Source organism: Abramis brama (genome assembly GCF_963993115.1).
Source record: "Abramis brama genome assembly, chromosome: 8".
NCBI lineage: Eukaryota > Metazoa > Chordata > Actinopteri > Cypriniformes > Leuciscidae > Abramis > Abramis brama.
Genome location: NC_139970.1, coordinates 31950317 through 31964419, shown reverse-complemented (window position 1 = coordinate 31964419; position 14103 = coordinate 31950317). Strand labels below are relative to the sequence as shown.

General features: G+C 37.0%; 1 protein-coding gene across 8 annotated transcripts in view; it reads right to left on the bottom strand.

Annotated features, from left to right (window-relative positions):
- The window catches only part of usp9 (ubiquitin specific peptidase 9), a 41933-nt gene extending 28164 nt beyond the window's left edge, over positions 1–13769 (bottom strand). For all 8 annotated transcript variants that reach the window (XM_084121964.1, XM_084121965.1, XM_084121968.1 and 5 more), the window contains exons 1-2: positions 13396–13769; positions 5636–5889 (exon numbers count right to left, since the gene is read on the bottom strand). In XM_084121964.1, coding sequence (XP_083978090.1) covers positions 5636–5731 — 96 coding nt within the window. In that variant the 5' untranslated portion in view covers positions 5732–5889; positions 13396–13769. The remainder of the gene's footprint in view (positions 1–5635; positions 5890–13395) is intronic.
- Between the last annotated feature and the right edge of the window lie 334 nt (positions 13770–14103).

Below are 14103 nucleotides of genomic sequence, written 5' to 3'. Positions count from 1 at the left end.
CAAAGATAACATTCTGGGTCATTACTACAAACTTGGAGAGCACTATTAAATGGCCTCATTAAACAAAGTTTGCCACACAGGCTGTAAAAGATGACGCAAAACTATGCTCGTAACACTTGTTTTCTGTAATGCTTTGCTTTGATTTACCAGTATAACCATGTAGGGTGGTTTTATCCACCTGGATTTGATTGAACCATTAATTGTATGCAATGAAATTATAGGCTTTGCCCCAAATATACACTACAATTCAGTTCAAAGGTTTGGGATTAGCAAGATTTTAAATTAATACTAATTCATTCATCTTGCAAGGATGCATTAAATTGATTAAAAGTGACAGTAAACCAACCATTTATAGAGCACCAAATCAGCATATTAGAATGATTTCTGAAGGATCATATGACACTGAAGACTGAAGTCATGCTTACTAAAAATCAGCTTTGCCATAAATGAAAAGTTATTACATTTTTGATCAAATAAATGCAGCATAAGAGAAATTGAGAATCACATTTTTTTTTTTTTTTAAATAGAGATCATGATTCTGAATAGACAACTAAACAAAGTTACATATACTTTACTAGAGGTGAAGTATAAGTCAAAGACTTCCCTTGTTTCATTACTGGATGAAGCAGTGTTTTTGAATAAATCTCTTGAATGAATGATTCAATAACAAACCAATTTAAGTCACTTGTCGCCAACTAATGGTGTTACAATGTAATTGATACAATATTACAATCTGTATTTGAAATGTCAAGTTACATAAAAAAAAAAAAAAAAAAAGACTGATCACCAACATACATATCAGTGTTTATATCAAACTAAAAACTTTTATTGTAACAGAAATAATGATAATGTGTGGGTGAAAAGACCTGTATTTATTTTTATGATAACTGCTTTCTCAGTAAGTGACAGCGCAAACGTAGATTTGAAGGTTCCGGTGTGACTTTGTCCAAGGTTTAATAGACATCCGAATCATTGTCATTTAGCAATAAGATTGTGTGGGTCGTGATTGCAGTCTTTTAACGATTAATCGTGCAGCTCTAGTTATCATAAAGACTATTCATGGCAAATAAATTATGGTAAATGGTAAATAAATTAAACATAAGTGTAAAATAATTTAATTTTAATTTTTTGGTATTTTGAGATTTAAAAAAAAAAAAAATCTAGAAGATTTCCTTTTAACACTTTATGTGGTTTAAGTGAAAGTAAAAAACGAAAGCCACACTCGTCCCGGCGCCATGGCCGGGCATTGGGGGGCCTGATCCGCCCTGTGAGTCACTAGTGCACGCCCTGGACGAGCATGTCTCCCTTCACAAACTCCACGTCCTTGCTTGTTTGAACAAAAAATTTTCTTAATCAATAGGCTACTGTTATCAAAAGTTATCGTTTTGTATATACGTAACTCCTGAATAAAAATAAAAATAAAAATGTGTTTGTTCTATTTTTTTAAAGAATAATTTTAAACAGATTTGATTGGTTTGTCGATAATGAGCGGGAAAGCAGGTGTTTTATTTAGAGAGTCATTCATTCAAACTGCTGATTCATTAAGAATGAGGCAGTCGTTTATTAATGGGTTCTGAATGGCTCATTGAATCTTTGGCTCAACCGATTCGTTCAAAACGCTGAATCATTCAGTAATGAAAACACGGTTGAGTGTTACGGTGAGACAAAATGGTTATGCTGTGATCTTTGTTTGGATTGGAACTATTTTCGCAGCTAAAATGGAACAAAAACAGTCAATATTTAGTCTAAAATGTAAGTGACAATATAAATTACTTGTTATTGAACTGTCATATGAAATCAGTCATTTTCAATCATGATGGTATTCAGCACTCGTGGTCGAGTGATTAACTGTATCATGTTATAAATATAAAAACTGAATTTTTATCACAATATGTTAACTGAGTTTCTTTGTGTGCGTTGCGTTCATTTGTTTCGATTTCTCCTCGAGAGGCTGCGCGAGCCTCAACATTGCAACCTTGTTACTGTCAGTACATTATTATGCACTGTCGATCATTATCATTGTATCATAAATGTTCATAATCGATTAATGTTGTTGTTATGCAATGAGGTTGATCTCATTTGTGCCCCCCTGAAAAAATTGAATGTCCGTCCATGAATTTGTGTCTGGCGCCGGGTCTGCTCCTTAATGATTCAGGTGTCTTATAAGCAAGCATAAAGTATGTTTCCATGTGAGGGATTAAAAGAATGAAAGCGACCGTAAGGAAGATAAAGCAGCTTTAAGATGCTCAGAGTCAGTTTCCTGTGCCGTGTCAATGGATGCATGGGGGCTGGAGCTCTGCATGTAGAGCTGAATGGAGCCTGCGGAACTTGGGAAATGTGGGGGTGTGCTGGAAAAGGCTCCTTCTGCTTGGCTGACCTACATAGCCAGTTTGCTTCTCATGTCTAGGCACTACACATTTCTAACCAACTGGTGTGCTTTTCTCTGCCAGGCATCTCATCCTCATTGATTCCTCCCTTTTAACATGCATTCGTTGAGCACAGGTGTAATAGATAACACTGCTGCAGTCTATCCCTGGAGAATGTAACAATTGCCCTCTGAAACAAAATCAAAGGGAGCCTCTCGCCTTTTCTTTGGTCATAATGCTGGGGTTTCAGATTTTGACCACAAATGCATTAAACCATTGTTAAAGCGTTATTCAATCGGAAACACAATAAAGACAGTGATGCCCTTGCTTCCAAAAGCTCAGTAAGACATAGGCTATATACATCTCGGAAGAAATCAAATTTTTTCCATATTTTGAAACTAAATTAAGACATTCTCTTATAATTTTGTTTCATCCATTAAAAGGTCCACACAAAACAAATTTGGGGTGTATTCACACCAGGAAAGTCCGATAGTTCACTTGCTTTGGTCCGGACCAAATACAATGTTGATTTTTTTGTTTGGTACGGTTCGCTTTCACACTGCTCTTTTTACAAGTGAACCAAAATGTGTAAACAAAACCACACGTGTGCTAAAGTCATCCATTCATTGGACAGGAATTCTCAAGTAGGGAAAAGCAGGAAGTGCAAAAACAGGCTCAACATGAAGATATTTCGTAATGCAACATTTGTTCTTTTACTGATTTGGTGTTATTCTCTACAAACGCAATATGAAGAAACTAATGAGCATCGTATGACACAATGTCATCTATACGATGTTATAATTAGGATTTTGAGAAGACGACGATGTGCTGCAAGACAGTTCGTGCGGAACGAGGGAACATGCTTTTAAACCATTTAAGCACGGTAAGACAAAAGAGAACGCTCTGTTAATGTCCTGATGCACACACGACGCGCAGAAAGACGCGCAACAGTCGCGTGCACCGACCTCGCGCTGGAATCGAATTCTCTTTCGCGTTTGAACGAACAATAACACACACCATTATGCCAAAATGTCAGTTTTGTTAAGTATCCTCGTAAGAGCAGTCAAATAAAAAGACGCAGTTACTGCAGTTGGGTCGGTTCATGTTCACACCATAAACGAACCGTACCAGAGTTCGTTTGGAACCGTACCGAGACCACCTCTACAGCTGGGTCTCGGTTCGGTTGTTTGGTCCGCACCCGAGTGCGATTGCTGTATTCACACCTGCCCAAAAGATCCGCACCAAGGGGGGAAACGAACTAGAGTTCGATTCAATCAAACCAAACAAGGCAGGTGTGAATACACCCTAAGCTTCAAAAAGTTCATATAGACATTAATATGAACCGAGCAGTTTAATCTAAGGGTGTATTCACACCAGGAAAGTCCGATAGTTCACTTGCTTTGGTCCGGACCAAATAGGATGTTGATTTTTTTTGTTTGGTACGGTTCGCTTTCACACTGCTCTTTTTGCAAGTGAACCAAAATGTGTAAACAAAACCACGCGTGTGCTAAGGTCGTCCATTCATTGGACAGTAATCCTCAAGCAGGGAAAAGCAGGAAGTGCACAAACAGGCTCAGCATGGAGATATTTCGTAATGTAATATTTGTTATTTTACTGATTTGGTGTTATTCTCTTATCTCTACACACGCAATATAAAGAAACTTTATGGTATAGATAAAAGCCCGCCCGCACCGACAATTGATTGCTTGAGTCCTTACATGCGCTTCGTGAGGCACACTAGCGCGCACACACACACGCAAGGTCTCTCGCTCCCTCTCTCTCTGCCGTGCGCGCGTTCTTGCTCGCTCGCTCGCTTTAGACACCATTATGCCAAAATGTCCGTTTTGTTAAGTATCCTCATAAGAGCAGTCAAATAAAAAGACGCAGTTTTCTGTAATTGGGTCGGTTCATGTTCACACCGTAAACGAACGGTACCAGAGTTCGTTTGGAACCGTACCAGAGTTCGTTTGGAACCGTACCGAGACCACCTCTTCAGCTGGGTCTCGGTTCGATTGTTTGGTCCGCACCCGAGTTCGATTGCTGTATTCACACCTGCCCAAAAGGTCCGCACCAAGGGGGGAAACGAACTAGAGTTCGATTCAATCGAACCAAACGAGGCAGGTGTGAATACACCCTAAGTCTTCTGTGACAATCACTTCATATGATAAACAGATTTAATTTAAGCGTTTGTTGTAAATTTTACATATAAACATTGATCAATGCACATACATTAAGCAAATCAAATATGGCAAAATGAAGCTGAAACATACTTGCTGACGTACAAGAACCAATAAAGTATGCAAGGTTAAGTTTCTGTTTACCATATTTGATGATGAAAATAAAAGAGAATATTAAAAATCTCAATTTTTAGGTGAACAATTATCTTTTTAAGGTCTCACTAAGAAACGCTTGACTATCTGCATAAAAGATTTTATAAAAGGTTTTTCTGTACTCCCACATAGAAAGGAACAACCTGAGATTCATGCAAAACTATACGCAAACTGTGATCGTGTACCGTGACATTTAGGGGCAAGTAAACCTAAAATCAATTATAATAACAGGCTGATGAGCAATTAAGTAATTCAAATAATGATGCAGCAGAACGCTGTGGATTATTGTACCAACAATGCTAAAAAAAACATAATATGTAATATTATGTAATAACAAAATATGTACACACTATGACTATGTGATCAAAAAAGTCTGACCACCCAAAAAAGTACTGTTTATCACAGACATTCCTATAAACAAAGAATTTTTGGCATTTTCTAAGTTGTGTACAAGATTAATATTTATTTAATACTGGAAATGTAAAAAAATAAAAATAAAAAAAAAGTATCAATTATTACAAACAATTCAGAGATAAGCTCATGTTTATCTCTTAAATGCAGAAGGCACATACATTAAAGAAGAAACATTCTGATCTGATACAGGAGAGGTGTTTTTTGGGGGGGTTTTTGGATCGTCCTACCGTTACCTAATAACTTTTCCCTCTGTTGACATCTGTTCCTTTCAGGGCAGAGCACAAATTACAGAAACACATTTGCATCCATTTGCAAATGTTTTTTTTTTCTTTGGAACCAAGTCAACTGTCAAACCAGATCAAATGTGGTTTGAAGAATGTAACGCAGCACAACCCAGGGACTGCAAACCTTATCGATGAAATATAAATTATTTTCAGTGATAGTTTTACTTGAGTAACAGCAAAAGGCAGATGTGTTCCAACAGCGATCGGAATGTAAAGGGGGAATTCCAAATGGAGCACTGACCTGGTTCTGGGGCAGGGGTGGCTGGGACTGGCCATCCGGAGCCTGGCCCTGACCGTCATTCCCTCCCACAGGGGAGCCACGGGTCGTGGCCGTCATACTCGACACGGGGCAGATCTTTGCAATCTTGTCTGCTTATGTCGCTGGCACACCAGAAGAAATCAGTTTCTCCTCAGGAGCGATGGAGAACCGGCACACTTCTGAAAGTGAAAGCACCACCTGGGGGACTGGATATGTTGCAGAGACCATTGCATAACCTGAAAAATAATAAAGATACTAACATCAATCAATCTTTAAAAGGAGTTCTCACACCTTTTGACAAATGAATTCACATGACCTGCCTGAAATTCATGATTACTGGATACAGAATTCATTGTGCTTACAAAGAGCTCATGCAATATTTTAAAGCTGAGCATAACTAGAATTTATTTTGAAATTAAGATTGTATTCATTTTCATTCTATGTCCAGGCTTAGATCTCATGCGCTCTTATGATAAAATCAATGTGAATTAACTTCCTTTTCTGACATTTCTGAGTGGCCAGAAAAAAAGAGGGAGGGACTTCATTTTATCTATCAGGAATTGGATTGTGAAAAGAAGGTGTTGCATTTCAGAACGGAGCTAGACCAAAGGTGAGAGAACTATAACAATGTCTACATTACTCATATTACGTCACAGTAAGGCCTATTTGACATAAGCCAAAAGGGAAAAGGAGGAGCAGATTTTTAAATTATGATTCTAAATCACAAAGACATTTTTTCTTTGGAACAGATATATCTTGTACAAGACCAGGTATGTGCACTAATAAAGTAAACTGTGTTTTTTTGTTTTGTTTTTACTCAAGCAAACGCTTAAGACTAAATTTACCATGCTCTTTATAATGGCAACCCGTTTAGACACATTTGTATAGATGTTGTATAGTTACAAATCTATATGCAAAATACTTTACATTTCATATTCAGGGTTGGGAATTTAAATACATGAGGTCAGGAATTGGATACTTGTTATAATTTTTTTTACTTCTCTTATCGATTCCTTTGTGTGCATTTTAATATGACTTTAAACCATTTAAGCGCAAGAAGACTCGCCCGATGTTTTCTGTGCTGCGCACACATCCAAAGCGTGTGCACAGAAAGCCGCCTCTCAAACTGAATGGTGCGTGATACTGAACCAAGTTCTCTTCCGCGTGTTTTTGCACGAATGTGTGTATTTTTAATGGACAAATAGACACAAAAATGTCAAAATATCCTCGTAAACACAGTTGGTTATGTCTTAAGTGAACGTAAACAGTTGACAAATAAAACACATGTGTAATAGTACATTGGATCCATGCAGCTCTTAAAGTGGCAGAAGCCTAATATTCCTGCTGCCATCTGTATATAATAATGTTACTCAAAGAGAAAATTCAGTCGCTGTTCTTGACTAAACTTTTGTAACTATATTTGTAATGTATATTTTATTTATAAAGTGCAGTGTATTTTACATTTGATTACAGTTTCTGCACCTGAATACCTGAAAATCTTATTCTGTTTATTTCAATCATATCTTTGTTCAGTTGTATTTATTTGTGCACTTGCTAATTTTTTATTTGTTCTTTTTTAACTATTGAGTATATACTTGTATTTAATGCTGCTTGAAATTTATATTAGTTAGGCTAGTTCTAGTTGTTTTGCTATGGTGTTTTTAAACCATAGGCTAAAGTTCCTTGTGTAAGTGTTCTTTAGCCTGTTGATTTTTGTTCGTGGTATTCAGCTACAATGAAATGTTTAGCAACAAGATATCAAATAAATGTGAATGATATCAGAGTTGTTTTTTTTACCCTTTTTGGTTAAAATTCAAACGATACCCAACCCTACATATATTCCAAGAGTTAAAATTTGTTTGCTCATGAAAATGAATATCTGACATTTCATATTTAGTGCACATACATGGTAGCACAGAACTGCTTGTGAGAAACAATGTTAAATGCAAAGCTGATCGTTTCGATAAAGATTCTTGAAGAACGATTTATAGTTATATGATCATATATTGTATAACAATCACTAAATAACTACAATACATGTTGTTCAAAACAAGTAGGCTACCAGACAATTTTATAGTACATTTTATGCTTCCCAGGAGGATCCTGTTGGCTGGATCAAAATGTATGAAATCATAGCATAAAAAACAGGTCTGGGCTGAGTTTCTCAAAAGCATCGTGAGCCAAGTTGATCGTACCATTGGTGGCAATGGTTCTACGATCTACTTAGGCTTACAGTACAATGATTTTAGGAAACACAGCCCAGGTATAAGGCCAAATAAAGAAAAGGCAGCAGCAGAGCACACATCAGCACTGATGAGATAACAAATTCACTAACAACCACATGCAAGTGACAAAAAAGACATCGGTTCAATATGAAACCTGTCTATTTTATAGTTAGGTTAGCTCACTTTAAAATAAAGTTTTATTTATTTAAACTAAAATAAATATTTTAGTTATATTTATATTATATAATCGAAAATATCACAACGTTAAAAGGTTTAAAGGGGTCCTTGATTATAATTTCACTTTTTTAACTTCAGTTAGTGAAATGTTGCTGTTTGAGCATAAAAAACATCTGCAAAGTTACAACGCTCAAAGTTCAATGCAAAGGGAGATATTTTCTTTTACAGAAACTGATTTAAAGTAGGGCTGCACAATTAATCGCACTGAAACCGCACAAGATTTGGCAAAGGCTGTGATTATTTTATGCGCAGCTTGTCAGTGCAGCACAGCTGATCTGTAGTAAATGCTGCTCCATCTGAACACCAGAGGGCGCTCTTGTGCAGACATGCCAAATATGCCCCGCCACAAAAGTAGATAGCCCATCATTCCAGGAAATCCCTATTATTGTAGCTGAATAAACAGGAGATTGAAATGCTTTGATTGATTAAACATGACCAATAAACACACAACTACCTTATTCTGTGCAAGAAGTCACATCATCTCACAGAAGGATGCTCAACTGTCGTTAGTTTGGAGTAAAAGCATGTTATTAAATGTTGTCTTTTGTTAGACAAGAGGTTATTAAATGCTTCTCATGTTTGGAAAGCTGTCTGACGCGTGTTCCTTTTTCAAATGCACGTTATAAGTGATTAAAACTCACAGTCCTTTCAGATGGAGTAGCGTTTACAGAGCCGTACATCAATGACAAGCTGCCCATAAAATATAATCGCAGCCTTTGCGATTTCAAAATCGTGATAACTATCTCGATTTAAGTGCGATTACATGGAAATTGCGATTAATCGTGCAGCCCTAATTTAAAGTGCCCCTATTATGCTATTTTAAAGTTTCCTAATGTTGTTTTGGAGTCTCCTACAACAGGTTTACATGCATCAAAGGTCAAAAAACTGTTTAATTTACTCATAATATAGGCTACATTTGCACATCACCACATTTTCAATGATTCTCAAACGAATCGTCAGTTGAATCAATCTCTCTAAATCCCTCCTTTCCGCGAGCTACTCTGCTCTGATTGGCCAGACAGCTCAATCTATTGTGATTGGTCTACCGCGCACAGCGCGCGCGTCGAAAAAAAAATCACCCATTGCCATAACAACGTCAGTTCTGCGTGTCCTGAGGCTTCCTACACCGTAAACTAAACACAGTAACGAACAATGACGTAGATTTTACCATATCAATCCGAGCGCAAGTCCGATGAAACATTGGAATAACTAGTTATTCAACCCAAAACCTCCATCACAAGGATGACTCAAGCAGGATGTTTCTCAGTGATACACTACTTAGTTTGAGGTACATTATGAGATGTTGCAACTGTAGTTCCTCACCATCAGCATTAACAAGTGCATGTCCATCAACAAACCAATTATTTTACTTGTACAAATTTATTTACCAAGTATTTTTCTAATATATTGCGGTGAACACGTGGAAACTGTATCAATAACAGTGCATGTATGCAATGTATACATTAGCTGAGCTCTAGCGTGAATGACTGATGTAACATAAACGTTGGTAAAACAAATATTGCTCAATGCTTAATCTTTCCTCAAAGTAGTGAGAACGACAGACAATCTGCATTAATAGAGTTTTAGGTAATAGTGGCCCACAACTGATCAGCAGAAGTATTTCAGTAAGACAGTGATAATGCGAGTTAACCAGTTAGCAGGAGACCTACATAATATAAAACTCAAAACTAAGTATTTTGAATCACCATCTTTCAAGAGCAAGCGGTTTGCGAATCCTGCATTGAACTCAGAGATTTGAGAAGCAGTCATAAGTAAAATAAAGGTAAAACACAGCAAAAGTTTAGGATTATACTGATGTGATATCATGGTAAAGATTCATTTTAACCACCGATTCTTCACATGCTCGTCCTTGGGCAGTGAAAAAAAAAACTGGCTTTACCATCACATTGTAGGGCACAGCGTCTTCTCGACACGAGGTTGAAGTTTTAAGTGCGTAATAAGTGGGCGGGCAATACGTTAATGTTTCGTCTTGACATCACAACGAAACGGGTTACGACTCGTATGAAAAACGAATCATTTCACTGACTCAGAGTCGACTCTTACTTTTGAAAGACAATAACTTTATATACGGTGCACTTTCAGATTTAAAACTTTGCAGGATGTTTTCATTCATTTAGAGCTATGTTACACACTACATGGTAATTTTCATATCCATAAATCCATAATAGGGGCCCTTTAAGGGACTACAACAAGCTTCTTCCTAGGTTGGTGACATCAAAATCCTAAAGTTCAGTAGCTCCACCTACTGATTCGAGCACAACAAGTAGTAGTAGGTAAATAAGAGACATGATTCTAACACTGGATCGAGCAGCTAAGCAATAAACATGCCTTTGAAGAGTGCAAAATGTTGTGCAGTGCCAGGTTGTAAAAAACACAGTAGCTGCATTGGATTTGCAGAGAGCCTGAAATTAAAAAAAACTATGCTGCGCCTTCTATATTGGATCCATCAGGAATGGTGCAACACACTTATGCGAGTAAAAAAGTTTTTTACTGTGTCACTATTGCTGTTACCGATCAATTCTGTGTACATGTCTAAACAAAATCAACAGTGCAGTCACCAGTGATTTCTGATATGTAATGATTCATGTAGGCCTACAGTGAGATAAAATCAGTGTCACAAAATCGTTCTTTGTCAGTATATCAAACCAGTGACTAAACGGTCAACTTCACATTGTTTCTCTTAGTAAGATGAAAATAATCTGTTATTTAAACTGTGGTTAAATTATGTCTAGAAACGCTTCCTTTACAATCGCTGGAACTGTCAATTAAACAGCGCGAGTGTTCTGGACTAAACTACCGTTAGAATCAAATCTCATTTACATTGTGTTTGCACTGTTAGTTATGATGAAAGCATTCGTTAGTGTGCAGAAATCGAGTTCAAATTATGAGATCGCTGCATTCATGCACTAAACATGTCTGTGATCGGCTACAATGTTCATCCACTGCAACCTTTCATGCCACGATCTAAATATCTAAATATGATACTATAGTTCTAAATATAATGCTTTAATCAACACTTTTCACAATTAGTAGGCTTAAGAATTGGAATAGTAAAAACATGCTAAAAATTTTATAAAATTACATGTGTAATACTTAGCTATTTCCAAATGCAAAGATGTTAGCCAATCACAGCAGTGGGCGTTTACACTGAAGTCTCACAGCAGACACGCCAGTTAAAACAGAGCGTTCAAATCCGAGGGCTAAAACCAGGCCTTTAATTTCTAAAATTCTCATTTTTGACCATACATTATAAGTCCACCCCAGGAAACATTATAAACTAATAAAATAATGCCCCTGTAAAGAAATTTTAAGTGTCATGGTAAGTTAATACTAACAACCTTGGATGTGCTACAGAATTCAAAAGAATATTTTTGATTTTAGCAAATATTTCAAATAAAGCATGTCTGTGCAATGTAATAAAACCCTAAACAGTCTTTTTTCATTGCACTCACCGAATTGCCAAATGGCTCTCATACTAATAAGGTGGAATAGCTGCAGCTATACTCAACGATTCAATGGATGTTTGATTTGTAATGAGCAAAACATTTTCGTTAGGTACAAAAAATTAAGACAAAGCCAAACCAACACAAATTTCATAGATGAGAAAGAAATGCTGACATGGCATTTGGGCACTGATTTCTGTAAAGTTATGCATCAAATAAACCTCTTGCGTCTTTGCTGTTGATCAATGAGAGCAATCCTAGTATTTTGTAAAAAAAGAAAGAAAAGAAATCTCTATAAATAAAAAATCTCCATCACAGCATTACTGGTTTTAAAAGTATTACAAATATTTTACACATCCATTTAACTTAAAGACCTTGGGATATCAAATGAAACTATACAGAAATTCACAAAGGTTAGTGTAACAATTTATGAACACATTTGACCAATGTTGGAAAATAAGAGTTCTTCAATAAGGTCTTTCAAAATGACAGCAAAGCTCGACTTGACTTTTCAATGAAAAGTATTCCCTAATACAAGAGAAAAACTTCTCACAAATCAGAAGACAATAACACACAGAATCAGACTGAGTAAGATTGTTTGAAACTTTTAAACTAACCTGCTGGTTTGGCAGTTATGGACAGGCTAGTATGCATAATGAATACAGAAACATTTCCCTGAAACAATGTGACATCACACTACACAGATACAACAATTCCCTAATATTATAACACACACCCCATTCACATTTGTCATAATAAACCCACCAGATGCCCAAGAACTGGCAAGCCGAATAAAAACGTACAGACTAACCTGATTAGATAATGGGAGGAAATTAACCTTACTGTCGCTAATGGACAAAGATGGGCGTTTCCCATAACGTCAATATAAATATTGTAGCTATGAGACAAATTGAGACATATTGTAGCTCTCCATATTCCAGAATACTGAATTATACATAAAAGAGGTGATATTGGCTGTTTCACAAAACACATTGAGCTGCTACCTAGACAGACTATGACGCCCAAAATGCTGTCAAGGAAGGGAGCTTACAAGGTTTTAAGCCTCGGTCAATTTAAAATCTGAAAACGCGCCTACGATGACCAAATATATATTGTCTGGGTGGGCAGCACACTTGGTTTCGAGACACAGCCATTATGTATTGGGCCTAGTTTGAAACTGTGGCAGTTTAGGCCCGTTTCCTCTTCCAAACACAATCAGAGTTACAACAAGGTTATCTGTGTAACCAGCCATGCATAAAATGTTATTAAAGCTCTGAGGCTTTAGATTATACTGTTTTGGTACATACAATCTTAATTTATAACTCAAAAGTAAGAGCGAAAGTGAATGTAAATACAGCAGCAGAAACAAGCTAACGTGCTAACGGCTAACAGCTGGACTCCAGCAAAACACAATCAGCTCGTGACAGTGGATTTAAAGCTATTAAAACATCTAAACACCCATTTTAATTATCCAACAAGCCCATATTATACTTCATAACCTGCAAAAAATCTAAAAAGGATCAACTAGTATCAAAAACAACCGACCTGCCCACGTCAAAACCACTTGTTTAGCCACAAATCAACCTCCTCGAACAGAGCTGCCGTTAAATGTAAATGCTATGTAGCTCGAATAGATCTTCAAAGCGACTGAACTGCTAAAGTGCGGGGGGGCTGTAAATATATAAGCGCTGACAAATATTCAGACGTATTTAATTCGTTCATTGAGCTGCTCGAGCTAAGCTAAGTGAGCACTGACTTGCAAATCATCTGCCATTAGCGGCTAGTTTCCTTTAGCTTCACACACAAACCCACTTACCGAGAATCAAACGGGATCTTTCCTCCATACGATCCCAGATCGGATCATTTAAGTGCTGTTTAATAATTACTCAGCCGCGTGCATGTGCCTCACTGTCCCGATTATAAATAACACGCTTGTGTTGAGATCAGACCATTGGTTTATTGTCTGCTGTTGGGTGTTTTTCCTGCGTCACCAGCATCGACTACTGCTGCTGCTGCCCCCCTCCCTTAAACTGCCTCCAGTCGCTCTCTCTCTCTCTCGCTCGCTCTCTCTCTCTCTCTCTCTCTCTCTCTCTCTCTCCTGTGTCAGGCTGCTTAGAGACCCGTCACCGTGCTATGGATGGAAGTAAATGAGAAGTATATCCGTGCACTAACTGCCTGGACGTGTGACTCAGCTGGGCATGCGTGGTTTCGAGGACAGCTCGCCTTCCTGACATAAGATTTGTGATATTAAAAATCATTCTTCAAACATCATTCTTCTTGTAACGAAATTACTTAGTTTTTTGATGCACCTGAACATATTATACAGGAAATGTTGATGTTTCAAAACGTTTGTATAGTGATAAAGTTATTGAGATTATTCTTAATTTTCTGCTACAAGTTTTTCTTTTTCTTTTGTGGTGTAGGCCTATCTTGGACAAAGCATAGAAATAACTCATATAACTAATTACATTTAAAATTATTTATTAAAAAAATGTAATCATTTAATAATTTATATTTCAACGTA